General features: G+C 46.7%; 1 protein-coding gene across 1 annotated transcript in view; it reads right to left on the reverse strand.

The window, feature by feature from the left end:
• Positions 1-6,969, reverse strand: part of ALDH4A1 (aldehyde dehydrogenase 4 family member A1) — a 28,431-nt gene extending 21,462 nt beyond the window's left edge. The window contains exons 1-4 of the mRNA XM_053401009.1: positions 6,829-6,969; positions 3,462-3,555; positions 1,523-1,615; positions 200-247 (exon numbers count right to left, since the gene is read on the reverse strand). Of these exons, the coding sequence (XP_053256984.1) occupies positions 200-247; positions 1,523-1,615; positions 3,462-3,555; positions 6,829-6,869 (276 nt within the window). The 5' untranslated portion in view covers positions 6,870-6,969. The remainder of the gene's footprint in view (positions 1-199; positions 248-1,522; positions 1,616-3,461; positions 3,556-6,828) is intronic.
• Positions 6,970-15,403: the final 8,434 nt, after the last annotated feature.

The following is a 15,403-nucleotide window of genomic DNA, read 5'->3' on the forward strand; positions in this document are numbered from 1 at the left end:
CTGAGTACTGGATGGTGGGGAGTTTTGCACCCTGCTGGTGGGCCAACCAGAGGCATCTGATTGGCCGTCGTGGGAAGAGAGGGACTGTAGCTCAACGGGTAGAGCATGCAGGAAATCCCATTTCTGCCACCAAGAAACTATCCGTGCCCAAGCAGCACATCTGCCTCCAGACACAGCTTCCGACGAAGGCGCTGCTCACCTTATCTGCATAGCAGTATTTGGCCACTTTGTGGGAACGGTTGAAAGGCTGAAAAAGAAAAAGAAAGGTCACAGTGATCCATGCGACGGTCACCTCCAGGCCTGACTACTGTAATTCGCTCTACGTGGGGCTGCCCTTGAAGCTGTCCCAGAAACTCCAGCGGGTGCAGAATGCTGCAGCGAGACTCCTCACAGGGTCTCTGCCATGGGAGCATATTCACCCAGTGGAGTACAGGGTCAGATTTAAGGTGCTGGTTTTGACCTTTAAAGCCCTTCACGGCCTCAGACCCTCGTACCTACAGGACCGCCTCTCCCGGTATGCCCCACAGAGGACCTTAAGGTCCATAAATGGCAACACCCTAGAGGTCCCGGGCCCTAAGGAAGTTAGATTAGCTTCAACCAGAGCCAGGGCTTTTTCAACACTGGCTTCGGCCTGGTGGAACGCTCTGCCTCATGGGACCAGGGCCCTGCAGGATCTGATTTCTTTCTGCAGGACCTGTAAGACAGAGTTGTTCCGCCTAGCCTTTGGCTTGGAGCCAATTTGATTCCCTCCCCCTCTTTCTTTTTTCCTTTCTCCTCCTGTGATGAGGCTGCATTTTAATATTTTAATGTTGTATTTTAAGCTTGTTTTTAGGTTGTATTCATTCAACTTGTTTTTATTATTGGTTGTTAGCCATCCTGAGCCCAGCCTTGGCTGGGGAGGGTGGGGTATATATAAAATTTATTATTATTATTTTTGGTGGTCCTTATAGTAACGTTCTGCCCGTCTACTCAGAAGCCAGCCCCGTCTCCCAAGGTTCAATGGGATTTACTCCCAGGTAAGTTTATATAGGATAGCAGTAGTCTTAGCTGGGAATAAAGCCCATTGGCATTCCAGAAGATATTTCAAGGAATATTTCAAGCTCATATCAAGGGCTACCCAGGTAGCAACTAATCCCAACAAGATTTTCTTTCATTAGATTTATATCCCGCCTTTTTCTCCAAGGAGCTCAAGGGGTGTACATAGTTCCTTCCAGCCCTCACTTAATCCCAGCAACAACCCTGTGAGGTAGGCAAAAGCAGCAACTAGCCCCCAAGGTCCCCACAGAGAGCTTTACAGCTGAGTCAGGATTTGAACCCGGGTCTCCCAGGTCCTAGCCTGACACTCAAACCACTACATTGCCACAGGTTCCAGCGACAGAGAGGTTATCCTTCCCAAACAAAATCTAAAAACAAAATCTTGACAGCTTAGTGATTTTGGGAACTGGAGGGAAAATTCATCAAAGGCTATATCAGGCCACTAACAAAATATAAATATAAGCAGAAGTTTGCCGACGGAACTCACCGAGACTTGATACCTCACATCGGCCGTCCACACCTCCTCTCCTCCGACGACACACGGGATGGATTCGGTCTTGCCTTTCAAATCATTTAGAGCCTACAGAAAGAGTTAAGTTTGAAGACTTAAGTTTTCCTTTAGAGCCTCCCCTAAGGAATTGCTCCCCTCTCGTTACAAAATGGGGGTCCCTATCCATATCCCCTTCTGGGGCTCACATGCCAGTGGTGAAAAATGAGAGGAGTAATGGAAGCAACTTCAAAATCAGGCTGGTTTCTTCACAGACTCGCACGTCCCTCTCTATTTCTCATCCAGGCAAGAAAGAGGCATTATCAAGGATAATAATAATCAGAATCAGAATCAAGGATACATTTCCAATGAGGCAAAAGGGTTCAAAGGGTGTGTGAACTAGGTCCAAAGGGCAGTGCAGCCTGGAGAGAAGGGATTTTGTCTGGGAGAAACCTGGGAGCCAGACAGAGAGGTGTGGATCACTTTTCCAGATTTAGTTACAGATAGGTAGCCGTGTTGGTCTGCCATAGTCAAAACAAAATTTTTTTTCCCTTCCAGTAGCACCTTAAAGACCAACTAAGTTAGTTCTTGGTATGAGCTTTCGTGTGCATGCACACTTCTTCAGATACACTGAAACAGAAGTTGCCAGATCCTTCTATATAGTGAGAAGGTGGGGAGGGGTATTACTCAGAAGGGTGGTGGGAATGGGTGATTGGCAGATAGCTGTGATGAGCCTGTTGACGACTCTTAACGACTGCAATAGGTCTTACAGGAAAAAGCAAGGGGTGAGAAGGTGAAAAATGGCTTTGTCATGTATAATGAGACAAGAATCCAATGTCTTTGTTCAGACCAGGTCTCTCCATGGTTTTAAGTTTGGTAATGAGTTGCAATTCAGCAGCTTCTCTTTCCAGTCTATTTCTGAAATTCCTTTGTAGTAAAACAGCTACTTTGAGATCTTGTATAGAATGTCCTGGGAGATTGAAGTGTTCTCCAGATTTGCCATTCCCCTGCTACAGAGCCCTGCCGCTGCCCCTTGAAACAAATCCACCCATTCTTCCCTGCTGCTCCCATATTCCTGGAACCCCCATCCAGGACCCCACATAACTCCCTCTCCCACTCCTCAGACCAGGAACGGAGAACAGCCAAGGTGCTCCAGACATGGTTGGACTCTTCCATCTTCCATCAGCCCCAACTAGCGCAGCCAATGGTCAAGGGCGGTGATGGGGGCTGGAGCCCAATCACATCTGGAGGGCCACAGGTTCCCCATCCCTGCATTAAGAAAAGGTAGAGCTGTGATTGAGTTAGCTGGGGCAGTGAAGGCAAGTGGTGGTCTTGCTCAGGAATGGGGAAACTGTGCGCCCTCCAGAGGTTGGTAGACTCGAACTCCTATCAGTCGCAGCCAGCATGACCAACCATCAGGGATGATGGGAGCAGTGTTCGAAATTAGATTGGCGCTTGCTTTTGACGAGTGTGCAGATGATTGGTGGCTTTGTGGATGTGTGTGCGATTGGCTGTAGCAGTCCTGCGGGTGAGCAATTTTCAAGAAGTCTAGGCAATTCCCCCTGAAAAAGTTCAGCAACTGTGTGCAATCCCCTCCCCAAAAAAGCTCAGCAACTCTGGGCAATCTCCCCCAATTTTCTCAATTTTTAGTCCCCAATTTTTAGTCTTATACACGGGGGCATGTTATACATGGAAAAATACGGTAGCTGGGGGCAGTAAAGGCAAGTGATGGTCTAGTTTAGGGGTGGGGGAACTGTGGGCCTTCCAGATATTGCTAGACTTCCCATCAGCCGTGGAAGCAACATCTGGAGGGCCAAGGCTTCCCCATTCGGTCATTAAAAGAAGGCAGAGTTGTGACGGAGGCAGTGAGGGGCAGTAAAGGCAAGTGATGGTCAAGTTCAGCGATGCCCAAAGTGTGTATATCTCCTCTATGCAATACCTTCTGAAGAGCTGCTCGTTCGGGGCTGCCGGACTTGAATGCCAAAATGGGTTCGTTGGCCACCTCTGCAGTGGCTCGGTGCTGCCATCGCAGCCTGGTAGCGGGGCAGGTGGGAGAAAGGAGAAAGAAAAGGGAGAAATGTTAGTTCTGGGTCCCTTTGGGAATTAGCCCCTGTTAAGCTGACAAACCTAGACAACATCTTAAAAAGCAGAGACATCACCTTGCCAACAAAGGTCCATATAGTTAAAAAGCTATGGTTTTCCCAGTAGTGATGTATGGAAGTGAGAGCTGGACCATAAAGAAGGCTGATCGCCAAATAATTGATGCTTTTGAATTATGGTGCTGGAGGAGACTCTTGAGAGTCCCATGGACTGCAAGAAGATCAAACCTCTCCATTCTGAAGGAAATCAGCCCTGAGTGCTCACTGGAAGGACAGATCCTGAAGCTGAGACTCCAATACTTTGGCCACCTCATGAGAAGAGAAGACTCCCTGAAAAAGACCCTGATGTTGAGAAAGATGGAGGGCATAAGGAGAAGGGGACAACAGAAGACGAGATGGTTGGACAGTGTTCTCGAAGCTACCAGCATGAGTTTGACCAAACTGCGGGAGGCAGTGGAAGACAGGAGTGCCTGGCCTGCTCTGGTCCATAGGGTCACGAAAAGTTGGACACAACTAAACGACTAAACAACAACAAAGCTGCTGGGTTCTTTTACAGAAAGGCAGTGGCGGATGACGGCTACAGAATGACATCCACAACAGCGCTAGCAAAAAATCTTGCTACAGGGACACTGCCATTGCCAACACAGCCTGCCCAATGTTTTGGCCTTCAGTCCAAAGTTCAACAGTTTGCTCAGCAGACTGTAGCTGGACCTGTGCGTCTTGGTGCAAAGTTTGACATTCTTCTCCGCACAGGCCGGCGAGCCAGCTCAAATTTTCTTTAAGAACTTTAGGACAAGTGCAGTTGGAGAGACATGGGGAAAGCAGACCGGCTGTGTGTGTTTACTTTCCTAAGATGGTGGCTTCGCAGGTCTGTTATCTCATGCAAGCGCTGATAAAATCCAAGCCCTCATTAGCTGCGATAAGGAAAGGAAAGGTGCGAGGCAGATAGAGATAACAGGACTGTGGGACTGTTGGAATTACCAGGAATCTATGTCAACGGGAGGCAAGAGATAGACTTAAGAATTAAGGGCCTCTGGATGTTGCTGAACTACAACTCACGGCAGACCCAGCAAGCACAGCCAGCAGTGGTGGGAGTTGTAGTTCAGCTACATCTGAAAGGGGCGTAGTAGAAGGTCCTAGATTCAATAACTAGCATCTCTAGCTAGGGCTGGGATTCCCCCTGCCTGAAACCCTGGAGAGCTGCTGCCAGTCCGAGTAGACAGCACTGAACTAAATGGGCAAATGATTTGAGTTGGTAAGACCACACCAAAATTGCGATGTTTCCATTTGGGAATGGGAACTATTGCCCTGTTGCTAACTTTTTAAATATTTTATTGAATTTTTATTTCAGTCTGAATTTTAAAAAACAACACAAGTGCGTCTTTTTAAAAAATCACATATTGTTTTTACCACCTCAAGGACCTGATCGCCTTAGGGTAAAGGTTGGGTATAGTAATTATCACTAATAATGAATTTAGCAGAAAAGCCAGGGATCAGCATTTTAATTTAAAGCCTATAAATAATTCTTTTCCAAATAAGTTAAGGGAAGCACTCTGAAGGGCAAAAATGCAGAAATTCTCCTCCTGCAGTTTAATTTTTAAGAGGTCGAATCATCTTTTAACCTTGCTGGTGGGGGGAGAGAGAGAAAAAATTCCACTTGCTGACTACAGGCCAGAAAATTTCATCAGAGCAGCCACCCGACCTCTGTCAAAGTTCTTGCCTTGAAGCTCCTTGCAAAATCTTTGACTGCCTAGGGAGAAAGGGAAGCACACCTAACAACCCCTCCCCCAAGTCTGTTTTTTTCCAGGTTATCTGAATTTGGGGAAATTGCTCTTTTCGGGCATGGTCAAAGTCTCAGAAAGCGAAAGGCTTCTGGAGATAAAAAGAGAGGAACTGGGTGCTTGTCCCAGGAGATAAATACTATGGGTTAGTTTTACCCAGATTAGGCCTACTGAAATTAATGGTCTCAAGTTTGCCAATGTCCATCAAGTTTATGAGTTTACTCAAAGGAAGGCTAATGTTAGAAACAACTCAATAAATACAGATCTCAATCCCCTGCTACCACCCACCAATAGAATGTTTACTGACAGTTTGAAATTGCAAATCCTTACAACAGCACAAGAAAGTAAGATCCAGGAGACAAAAAGAGATCATGGCTGAAATCCTAACCATGTATACATAAAGGTCCCATTGAAATGAATGGAGCGTAACTCACAGGTTAAGTGAAGTTAGGCTTGCAGGAAGGGGCCCTTACGTTAGGAATCAGTAGAAGGGGGCTATTCATTGAGGAATGAATAGAAAAGTAGTTCCTGGGGAGCCTACTAGGAGGTTCCCTACCGCCCCCCCAAAAAAGTAGAAGGGACTGCCCAGTTTTGATCTTCGTTTACTGGAGGGGTACTTTTGCAGGCAAGGAAGGAGGTTACTCCAGAGATACCCCTAGAACTAAGGGCTCCAGACTCCCCACCACCAGCCCGAAGGATGATCAGATAGTGGCAAGAAGACCTTCCTTTCAAAATGGGGTGGGTCACTTTCAGACTTCTATAAGAAGGGCTCTGCAATACCCAATATAAAAGCCAGCCAGGAAACTACAACTAATCCAGAATGCGACAGCTAGACTGGGAGCGGCGGCCGAGACCATATAACACCAGTCTTGAAAGACCTACACTGGCTCCCAGTACATTTCTGAGCACAATTCAAAGTGTTGAGCGTCTCCACCCCCATCATTCTGCCCGGACGCTGAGGTCCAGCGCAGAGGGCCTTCTGGCAGTTCCCTCATTGCGAGAAGCAAAGCTACAGGGAACCAGGCAGAGGGCCTTCTCCGTAGTGGCACCCACCCTGTGGAACGCCCTCCCATCAGATGTCAAAGAGAAAAACAACTACCAAACTTTTAGAAGACATCTGAAGGCAGCCCTGTTTAGGGAAGCTTTCAATGTTTAACAGACTACTGTATTTTAATGTTTTGTTGGAAGCCACCCAGAGTGGCTGGGGAAACCCAGCCAGATGGGCTGGGTATAAATAAACTATTATTATTATTATTATTATTATTATTATTATTATTATTATTATATACAGGAGCACAGTTTGCGATGGGGTGGTTTCAGCCTGACTGCCCCACACTTGGAAAATCGGGATTCAAGACAGGAAAGAGAAGATTTGCCCCCCTCCCCAAATAATCTCCCCCTCCCCCCCCCAATAATCCAAACTCACCCCACCCTGGGTAGCGTTCTCTGTAACAGAGGAAGCAACATCCTACGTATATACACTGTATATATCTCTCTCTTTAGAGGCTTTGCAAACAGGAATCCCAAACTGGGAGCAAAGCACGCATGGAAAGGGGTAACCCCTCCCTGTTCCTTAATTTGGAATGGACCATTCTCTTAGCAATGCGGGGGAGGATATCTGCATTACTCCCCCCAGAGAAGAACAACCTATTACGCATTGCTACAGAACATAGCTCCGAAAAGCATTTTTTGTTATGTATATTTTCTCAGCAGAGTTCAGCCTCAAATATCCCTAGCTGAAAGTATCTATATTTAGATTCTTCCTTTGCCCCCCTCCAAAGAAAGGCAAGTAGGCTAACCCAATGCTCTTCGGAAAACGGGGAGGGAGCCGCGGGAACCAACCAGAAGGCGGCACCGCAGAGTTCCGGCCAATCAGACGCCGGCTTCAAGTTGCAACCTTTAAATGAGAGAGGTAAAGGGGAAACGCAGCAAAGATGTCTTAAAGGGGGAATCAGCTAAGAGAGCGGTTGTGGAATTGTGGGGGGCAAACTAAGGAATCCTGCAGCATTTCCAATGCATTCACAAAGGGTTGGATATCGGCCCCAGACCCAAGCAAGCATTTTCCCTTAGTCTGCGGCAGCTGGACCACAGGCAGAAATGCAACCGGTGCAGCTGTCCGTGCTATGAAGATGTATCTAGAGCAGGGGTCAGCAAACTTTTTCAGCAGGTGGCCGGTCCACTGTCCCTCAGACCTTTTGGGGGGCCGGACTATATTTGGGGGGCGGAATATGAACGAATTCCTATGCCACACAAATAACCCAGAGATGTATTTCTAGTAAAAGCACACATTCTACTCATGTAAAAACATGCTGATTCCCGGACTGTCCGCAGGCCAGATTTAGAAGGCAATTGGTGCGGATCCGGCCCCCGGGCCTTAGTTTGCCTGCTGTAATAAACGTAAATCTGCCCTTATTCCCTTATGGGGGACACAAGAGCCCTTATAGACTCCTTTGCAGGTTCTGCATAGGTTGGAGAAAATAACAGAGGCCAACCTGAGAATATTGAGAAGCAAAGCCTGATCTTTATTGAACTGTTGCAACAGGGTGCCCCCTTCACATGCAGGAGAAGGAGGACCCAGATCAAAGGTGTGTCCACATTTTAAATTGCCCGCCTTGGAGTCCAAGACCACCCCCAGAAACATCATACCTACATCACAGAAGGGGTGTAGCTCAAGACCACCACCCCCAGATACATCATACCTACATCACAGAAAGGGTGGTCTACAGCAGAAATCTGAGTGCGTTGTTTCCCTCCTGTCTTTCAGGTTACCTGTTAATGCTCACTTGATTGGATATCCTGGGGAGCCTGGCCCGTCTTTTGTAATGACAAATACTTGGTTCCTGAGCCAGGTCACAGGCTCACCCTATTCATACACAAACATACCCTTAAGACAGGATTTGTGAACAAAAAGACAATGGGGAGGCTCCCCCACCTCCTCCCTCCTTGCAGAAAACACATTTGAAAATGGTTTCAGAGTGGTCCTCCTGTGCTGCTCCAGACATGTGGTCCACACATCTATGTATGCGCTTTGTTGGTACATTTATGAACATTTATTATATATATATAAGACCTTATATTTTTTATTTCACTACCCATGCAGCCTTTCTCAACCTTGAGTCAGATGTTTTTGGCCTACAACTCCCATCATCCCTGACCACTGGTCCTGTGAGCTAGGGATCATGGGAGTTGTAGGCCAGAAACATCTGGGGACCAAGGTTGAGAACCACTGATAGAGGGAAGAGCTTTCTCTGTGGGATATCTGCCTGGTATTGCTGGAGAACATAAAAAGAGCCCTGCTGGATCAGGCCAAAGGCCCATCCAATCCAGCATCCTGTTCTCACTGTGGCCAGCCAGATAGATACCCAAAGGGAAATCTGAGAGGAGGATCTGAGCACAAGAGCCCTCTCTCCTCCTGGGATCTCCAGCAACTACAGTGCAGTTGGGTCAAGAGCTCTTGAGTCGTTATGGGCAGGTTCTACCTCCTGTTAAGAACGGTGCCAGGGGCCTTGAAATATTAGTTGCTGGAAATCACAAGCAGGGCTGCTAGTGGTGATGGCTATGTTCTACCTTCTCTGCCATTGGTGGCAGTGTGCCTCTTGCAAGAAAACTGGGGTTTTGCAGGCCAACTCCCCATCAAGGGACTTCAGGTCCCCCAAGGTCTGCTATCAGTCAGAGATACAAATGGAGGAAGCAAGGCAAGCTGTTGATCTTTATTGGCCTCTTGCAACAGGGTCCCTTGCCCCCTTGCTTGCAAGAAGGCGAGGAGCCCAGAGCAAAAGCATGTTAAAAATTCCAAACACCTAAATGGCCACCTCCTTCCCTACAGAGCCTTCTGGGTGCTGAAATCAGCACACGGGGCCCCTCTTGGTAGTTCCTCTGCCCTCAGAAGCTCAGGGGGGTGGCCAGCCTAGGAGAGGGCATTCTCTGTGGCACCTTCTGAATTGTGGAACTCCCACCCCACAGAGGTCTATCAGGTACTTTCATTATGCAGCTTTTGTTGTATTCTAAAGACACACTTCTTTACCCTGGCCTTTTGACACATGAGATGTGTTTTCGGAACGCAGCCCGTTATTTGTTTTAACCATTGTTAATGCTGAATTAGGGACGCGGGTGGCGCTGTGGTCTAAACCACAGAGCCTAGGGCTTGCCGATCAGGTGGTCACGGTTCGAATCCGCGTGATGGGGTGAGCTCCCGTTGCTCGGTCCCTGCTCCTGCCAACCTAGTAGTTCGAAAGCACGTCAATGTGCAAGTAGATAAATAGGTACCGCTCCGGCGGGAAGGTAAACGGCATTTCTGTGCGCTGCTCTGGTTCGCCAGAAGCAGCTTTAGTCAGGGGTCCCTTTACCTTTACTGCTGAATTTTAAGGTTGTTCTAGCCCACCCTGGGGACCTGTTGGCAAAGGGCAGGTAATAAATGAAATAATATTTTCAAGAAATGTGTTGTTGTTTTTAAAAAAACTAATTCTGTGTTAAATGAGGTAGTGGAGACTGAGCAACAAGAAAAGGTGCTCTCGGCACACAGCTATATCCAGACAGACCATTATCAGCATTACCTTGAAGTGAGCTATTATTAGCATTCTAAGGCTATAAGTAGAAAACAGGGGTAACAGAACACCGCATGATCAATGGGCCTGCTGGAAGTACCAGGAGAAAGTTATATGGAAGTTTCACTTAAAGAAAAAACAAAGCCTGATGCCAAAGTGAGGGACTGAATACAAGAGGCTTGACGCGGGTGGCACTGTGGCCTCTTGGGCTTGCTGATCGGAAGGTCGCAGTTCAAATCCGTGCAACAGGGGGAGCTCCTGTTCCTCTGTCCCAGCTTCTGCCAATCTAGCAGTTTGAAAGCACACTAGTGCAAGTAGATAAATAGGTACTGCTGCAGCGGGAAGGTAAACGGCGTTTCCATGCGCTATGGCTTCCATCATGGTGTTTCGTGACCTGGAAAGCTGTATGTGGACAAACGCCAGCTCCCTTGGCCTGAAAGTGAGATGAATGCCACAACCCCTTAGTCTCCTTTGACTGGACTTAACCATCCAGGGGTCCTTTACCTTTTTACCTTACAAAAGGCTTGAGGGAAGAAGAAGAGTTTGGATTTGATATCCCGCTTTATCACTACCCGAAGGAGTCTCATAGCAGCTAACATTCTCCTTTCCCTTCCTCCCCCACAACAAACACTCTGTGAGGTGAGTGGGGCTGAGAGACTTCAGAGAAGTGTGACTGGCCCAAGGTCACCCAGCAGCTGCGTGTGGAGGAGCGGGGAATCGAACCCAGTTCCCCAGATTACGAGTCTACCGCTCTTAACCACTACACCACACTGGAATTGTCCAGTTTTGCAGGATCCTGCGCTCATAAGGGACAGGTCTTCACAGGCTTCACCTAAGTTGGAAAGAGTTGGTGTGGATCAGTCACTACCAACCTGGTGCCCTCCAGGTGCTTTGAACTGTAATTCCATCAGCACTGGCTGGGGCTGATGGGAGATTTAGTCCAAAACACTTACAAGGCACCAGAGTTGGTGAAGCCTGGTGTGCAACACAGAGGATTAACTACAGCTTTGTTCTGTAGCAGCAACATGGGCTTGCTACTACTTGCAGCGTGGAACACTCCATTCCAGGTTCTTGCCAGCCTTACACTCTTCCAGGACACTCCATTTCATCCCCCAACTTTCTGCTCCCTACTCCCCAGACAGGCACTCAGTGTTCTGTGACCACTGAGCATGCTCAGTCTTCATTGGACTAAATTAAGGGTGGGGAACCTCAGGTCCAGGAGCTGAAGGAGATCCAAGCATCAAGCCAAACCATCCCCCAACTCCAACCCTGCTCTATAGCCACTTTCTTGAGAGCTTTTGGACGCAGGTGGCACTGTGGGTTAAACCACAGAGCCTAGGACTTGCCAATCAGAAGGTCAGCGGTTCAAATCCCCGCGACGGGGTGAGCTCCCGTTGCTCGGTCCCAGCTCCTGCCAACCTAGCAGTTTGAAAGCACGTCAAAGTGCAAGTAGATAAATAGGTACCGCTCTGGCTCCGTGCGCTGCTCTGGTTTGTCAGAAGCAGCTTAGTCATGCTGGCCACATGACCCGGAAGCTGTACGCCAGCTCCCTCAGCTAATAAAGCGAGATGAGTGCCGCAACCCCCGAGTTGGCCACGACTGGACCAAATGGTCAGGGGTCCCTTTACCTTTTTACCTTTACCTGAGAGCTTTTGCCTGGAAAAAGGACGGTGTGTGTATGAGAGGGACATGCAAACCTGATTTCTGCCTGGATGAAATCTAACAAAAGGGGGCAGTCACATCCACTGCCGCACCCATTCTGCTACTGGCTCTGCCCACCATTGCCATGCTGCCCAGCCCCGCAGAAAAAGATAGACACACACAAAACTTTCAATAACCAGGAAGTTTGGCGTTTATTGTAAGGGTTTTTTTTCCCTTTTAAACAAAGAATTACCAGAACCCGTTTTCCCCACCAACAAGCTTCAGGTACATCCCTGATTCACAGAGAAGCCCGTTTGGTATGTGAAAGAAAGGGAAGGGGAGGGGAGGGGAGGAGAGAGATTATTCAAAAGTAAAACATTTGCTAGAAAGAACTTGAGAACTGAAGGATGAACCATGTTTCAGAGCTCCTCTCCTAGAAGCAGGACCAGCAGCACAGGGCAGTTCAAGCAGAGATGGACGGGACTCGTGGGTGTGCTTCCTTTTCCAAAAGAGGAAAAGTCCCCACAGTGCTTTGGGACATCAGATTGGATGTGTAAGATGGGAGCTTTTTGGCACTCATGAATGCATGGCAGCAATCCACTTGGAGCATGGAAGTGTCAGGATGCTCACACAATTTCTGGGTGCCCTATCCAAAATGAAAGTTTCTGAACCATCAGTAAAACACAGGCTCATGTGAGGCTGTGCTACAGATGAGGAACAGGGAAATCCCACTTTGATGGGGGGTGGGAGGCATGTGCTTCTGGAGTAAGCTTAAGAAATGGTTAACCCTTGGACCTTTCTCCCAATTAGAGCACAAATACATTACATCTGGTTATCCCCACTCCCTTAAAATGCTAATATACAGAATATAAAGCACAATATGTACAACAACACAGTAAACAGTTTCTTTCCCCATCCCACACTCGTTAAGTAGTCAGGTTTTTTTGCGGTTGGAAAGGAAATACTTCAGCAACTTCAGTCATAAAGAGAAAGGCGGCAGCGGCGGGGTTAATCCAGATTACCCTTTTTGGCCCCAAAATTGAGCCACCTTAAAAAAATAAAATAAAAAACCACAGGATACCAGCATTTGGAGGACGTTATAAATTTCTTATAGCTTATACATTCCTTATAGCGGAAGTCATAAAACAATTTACGCCCACATCACTACTCGCAAACTTCTCTACTGCATTATTATTTTTTAGGCAACAGTGCAAATTCAGAATTTGCAAGGGGACAGAGGGGCCTTGTGGTCCCTTTGCTGGAGGAACATCAGCCATCAGTTGCAAACAAAAAAACCAACAAGCAAACCAACAGCAAACAGACAACACCCAAGCCCTTGTACCTAGGTTTCTGCAAGACAGCCAGCCGAGCAGCTATTTTGCACCATGCAATTCCTGACACCACCTGCCAAGATCAACAGGGCCTCCATTTTAGAGCTTACCTTGCCTAATAAAGTGCAGTTTGTGGATTTCTAAAAGCAGCTCTGCAAGATACATTCACAAAAGAGTTACCAGCTCACAGAAGTTTTTAGTAGTCCGCCTGCCTTCTCACAACACATCCCCTATGTCAGTCATTTAGGGGCCTAAGGTGGAAAAAAATAAGGCCTCTGCTTTGGTACAGCTTTTTATCTGCAACTAATTATACACATGACAGGTTACCTACAAGCCTGTTGGAGCTATGAAGGGTGTGAAATGCTAATAAGCTCTTTGAAAATAGCAAAAACACCAACCCAAACTTTTGTGTCTCCGCTTTTTCAGAACAGGAGAGGCTATATAACAAACGATGGCTGAAATCTCCAAATCAGACACAAATGCTGAGAATCGCCATTTTTAAAGCAGGCTGCTTAAAAAGTGGTCTTGCCTTAGCTCTCCTGCCAAGATGGATCAAGGCTCTTCCTTTTCTACATCTCTCACAAAGAACCAGAGTCAGCAAAGGATGGAGGCACAGAGCTTGGCAGACAGAAGCTTTCAAGTTCACCTCTATGAATTATCTGGAAAACTGGTCTGAAAACCTACCAGGAGGGAAAAGTTAAGTTTGTGCTATTGACCATCTGGAGCAGCAAGTTTTATAGAGGCAGGCAAACAGTCTGCAGTAGCATGACTGTGTTTTGAAACCTGCATCCTCTTCTAGTCTGCTTCCGAGAGAGACACAACAATCAAGTAATCTGTTGTGGAAACTCTGGCACTGGCACATGACATGAATGTTGCAAGGCTAGAATGGCTCTCTCATCAATTTATGCTCAATGTGTTTGAAGGGATGGAGGAGCCAATACAAGGCAGAGAGACTCCTGCACAAACCAGGAGCATGCCTAGGGCTCTGGAGGGAAATCCATACAATCATTTTTGCAGGTGGAAGCACCTTCCAGAAACTATCTGCTTGTTGCTGCAGATATTGTTGGAAACAAAGGCAGACAACATCTTTGCCATTATTAATCTTCCATCCAGAGTACTGGCTGGGCAAATCAGCTAGTTATATTTTTGCTACTGTGAAAATTTGGGACATTGAACTTTGCTGTTTTTGACTGCCAAGCCAAGCTGCAATAGGTAGCAAAGTGCTAAGTCAGGTACAACCTTCCTAAAACTCTGAATTCTTTTTGTGAGCACCATCGACCTGGGCCAACTCAAAAATGAAGTGGTGAGAGGATAAGGCGGCCATCCACCCACCGCACAGGTTCCCATCATTCAGATTCTAATTTGCTACAACCATCCTTCCCCCTCTGATTCATTTTGAGTATGTGAGCTAGCCAGGAATGGTGTTGAGTACAGGAATCCTTTGGGTTGGAGCCAAATCAGCTTTACTCAGAGTAGACCCACTGAAATCAACAGTTCATGTCCATTATCTTCATGCAGAACTAGCATTAGATAAACCCTCTTGAGATTTGAGCGTTACTTCATGTTATGCTGAAAACTGATTTTGACCCATTTCTTTGTGTATGTGTGTGTTTGTGTACACACATGCACACAAATAATTCAGACTGAATAATAATAATAATAACGCCACATCCTTACCTCCATTTCAGTTCCCACATGGGGAAATCTAGAAGGGTTTGTTTCTTGAATAATGCATGTGGAGCGACTGACAGGACAGGAGGTTTGCTCTGTTTTCCCTCTAGTGAGATGCAAAAACCTTGGAGAGTCCTGACTGAAGGATGGTGAGCATGTTTTTCAGCTATTGCAGTTTGTTACACGGCTTCCCCCAAATGCTGCCAAACAACGGTTATGATGTCTGAACTTAACACCTTTAAAAATACAGCATCCCCTTTGAAGAGTACACATTTAAGCTAAGTGAATTTCATTAGGGGGTGGTTTTCCTTTTTGTCCTTGGCATTCATCTTCAAAGCAGCTTTGCATACTTGTTCACTGCCTGAGCCAAGATGTAGTAATAAAACACTGGGAATAATTCAACATTATTGTTCTTTGGACAATTTTTTCTAAAACAACAACATGCATCCATAAAGCAGGCACAAGGCCCGTCTATTGAATTCGCCTATTCTTTTTTTCATATATTTTTTTTACAAACCCAGTTTGCTTAGGAATCTTGACAGATCTTCATCCTCTCACTAACAAGTAAAGGAAATTAGCCGGCTTAAAAAATCCCTTAAAAACCCACAAGAAAATAAGATTCCCACCCCCACTCCCACCCAATTGTAATTCATTTTTTTAAAAAAGTGTCAATATGACACTGCCTCAAGAATAGAAAATAAAGTATTTACAGCTTTACAGAAAAGGGGGGGGGACGAAGTCATTACAATTCACGTCCAGCATTTTCACATTTTTTTTCCTGACAAGCTTTAAATCTGGTTGCTACGGACGGACA

This window comes from Podarcis raffonei, chromosome 8, assembly GCF_027172205.1.
Source record: "Podarcis raffonei isolate rPodRaf1 chromosome 8, rPodRaf1.pri, whole genome shotgun sequence".
In the NCBI taxonomy this organism is placed as follows: Eukaryota; Metazoa; Chordata; class Lepidosauria; order Squamata; family Lacertidae; genus Podarcis; species Podarcis raffonei.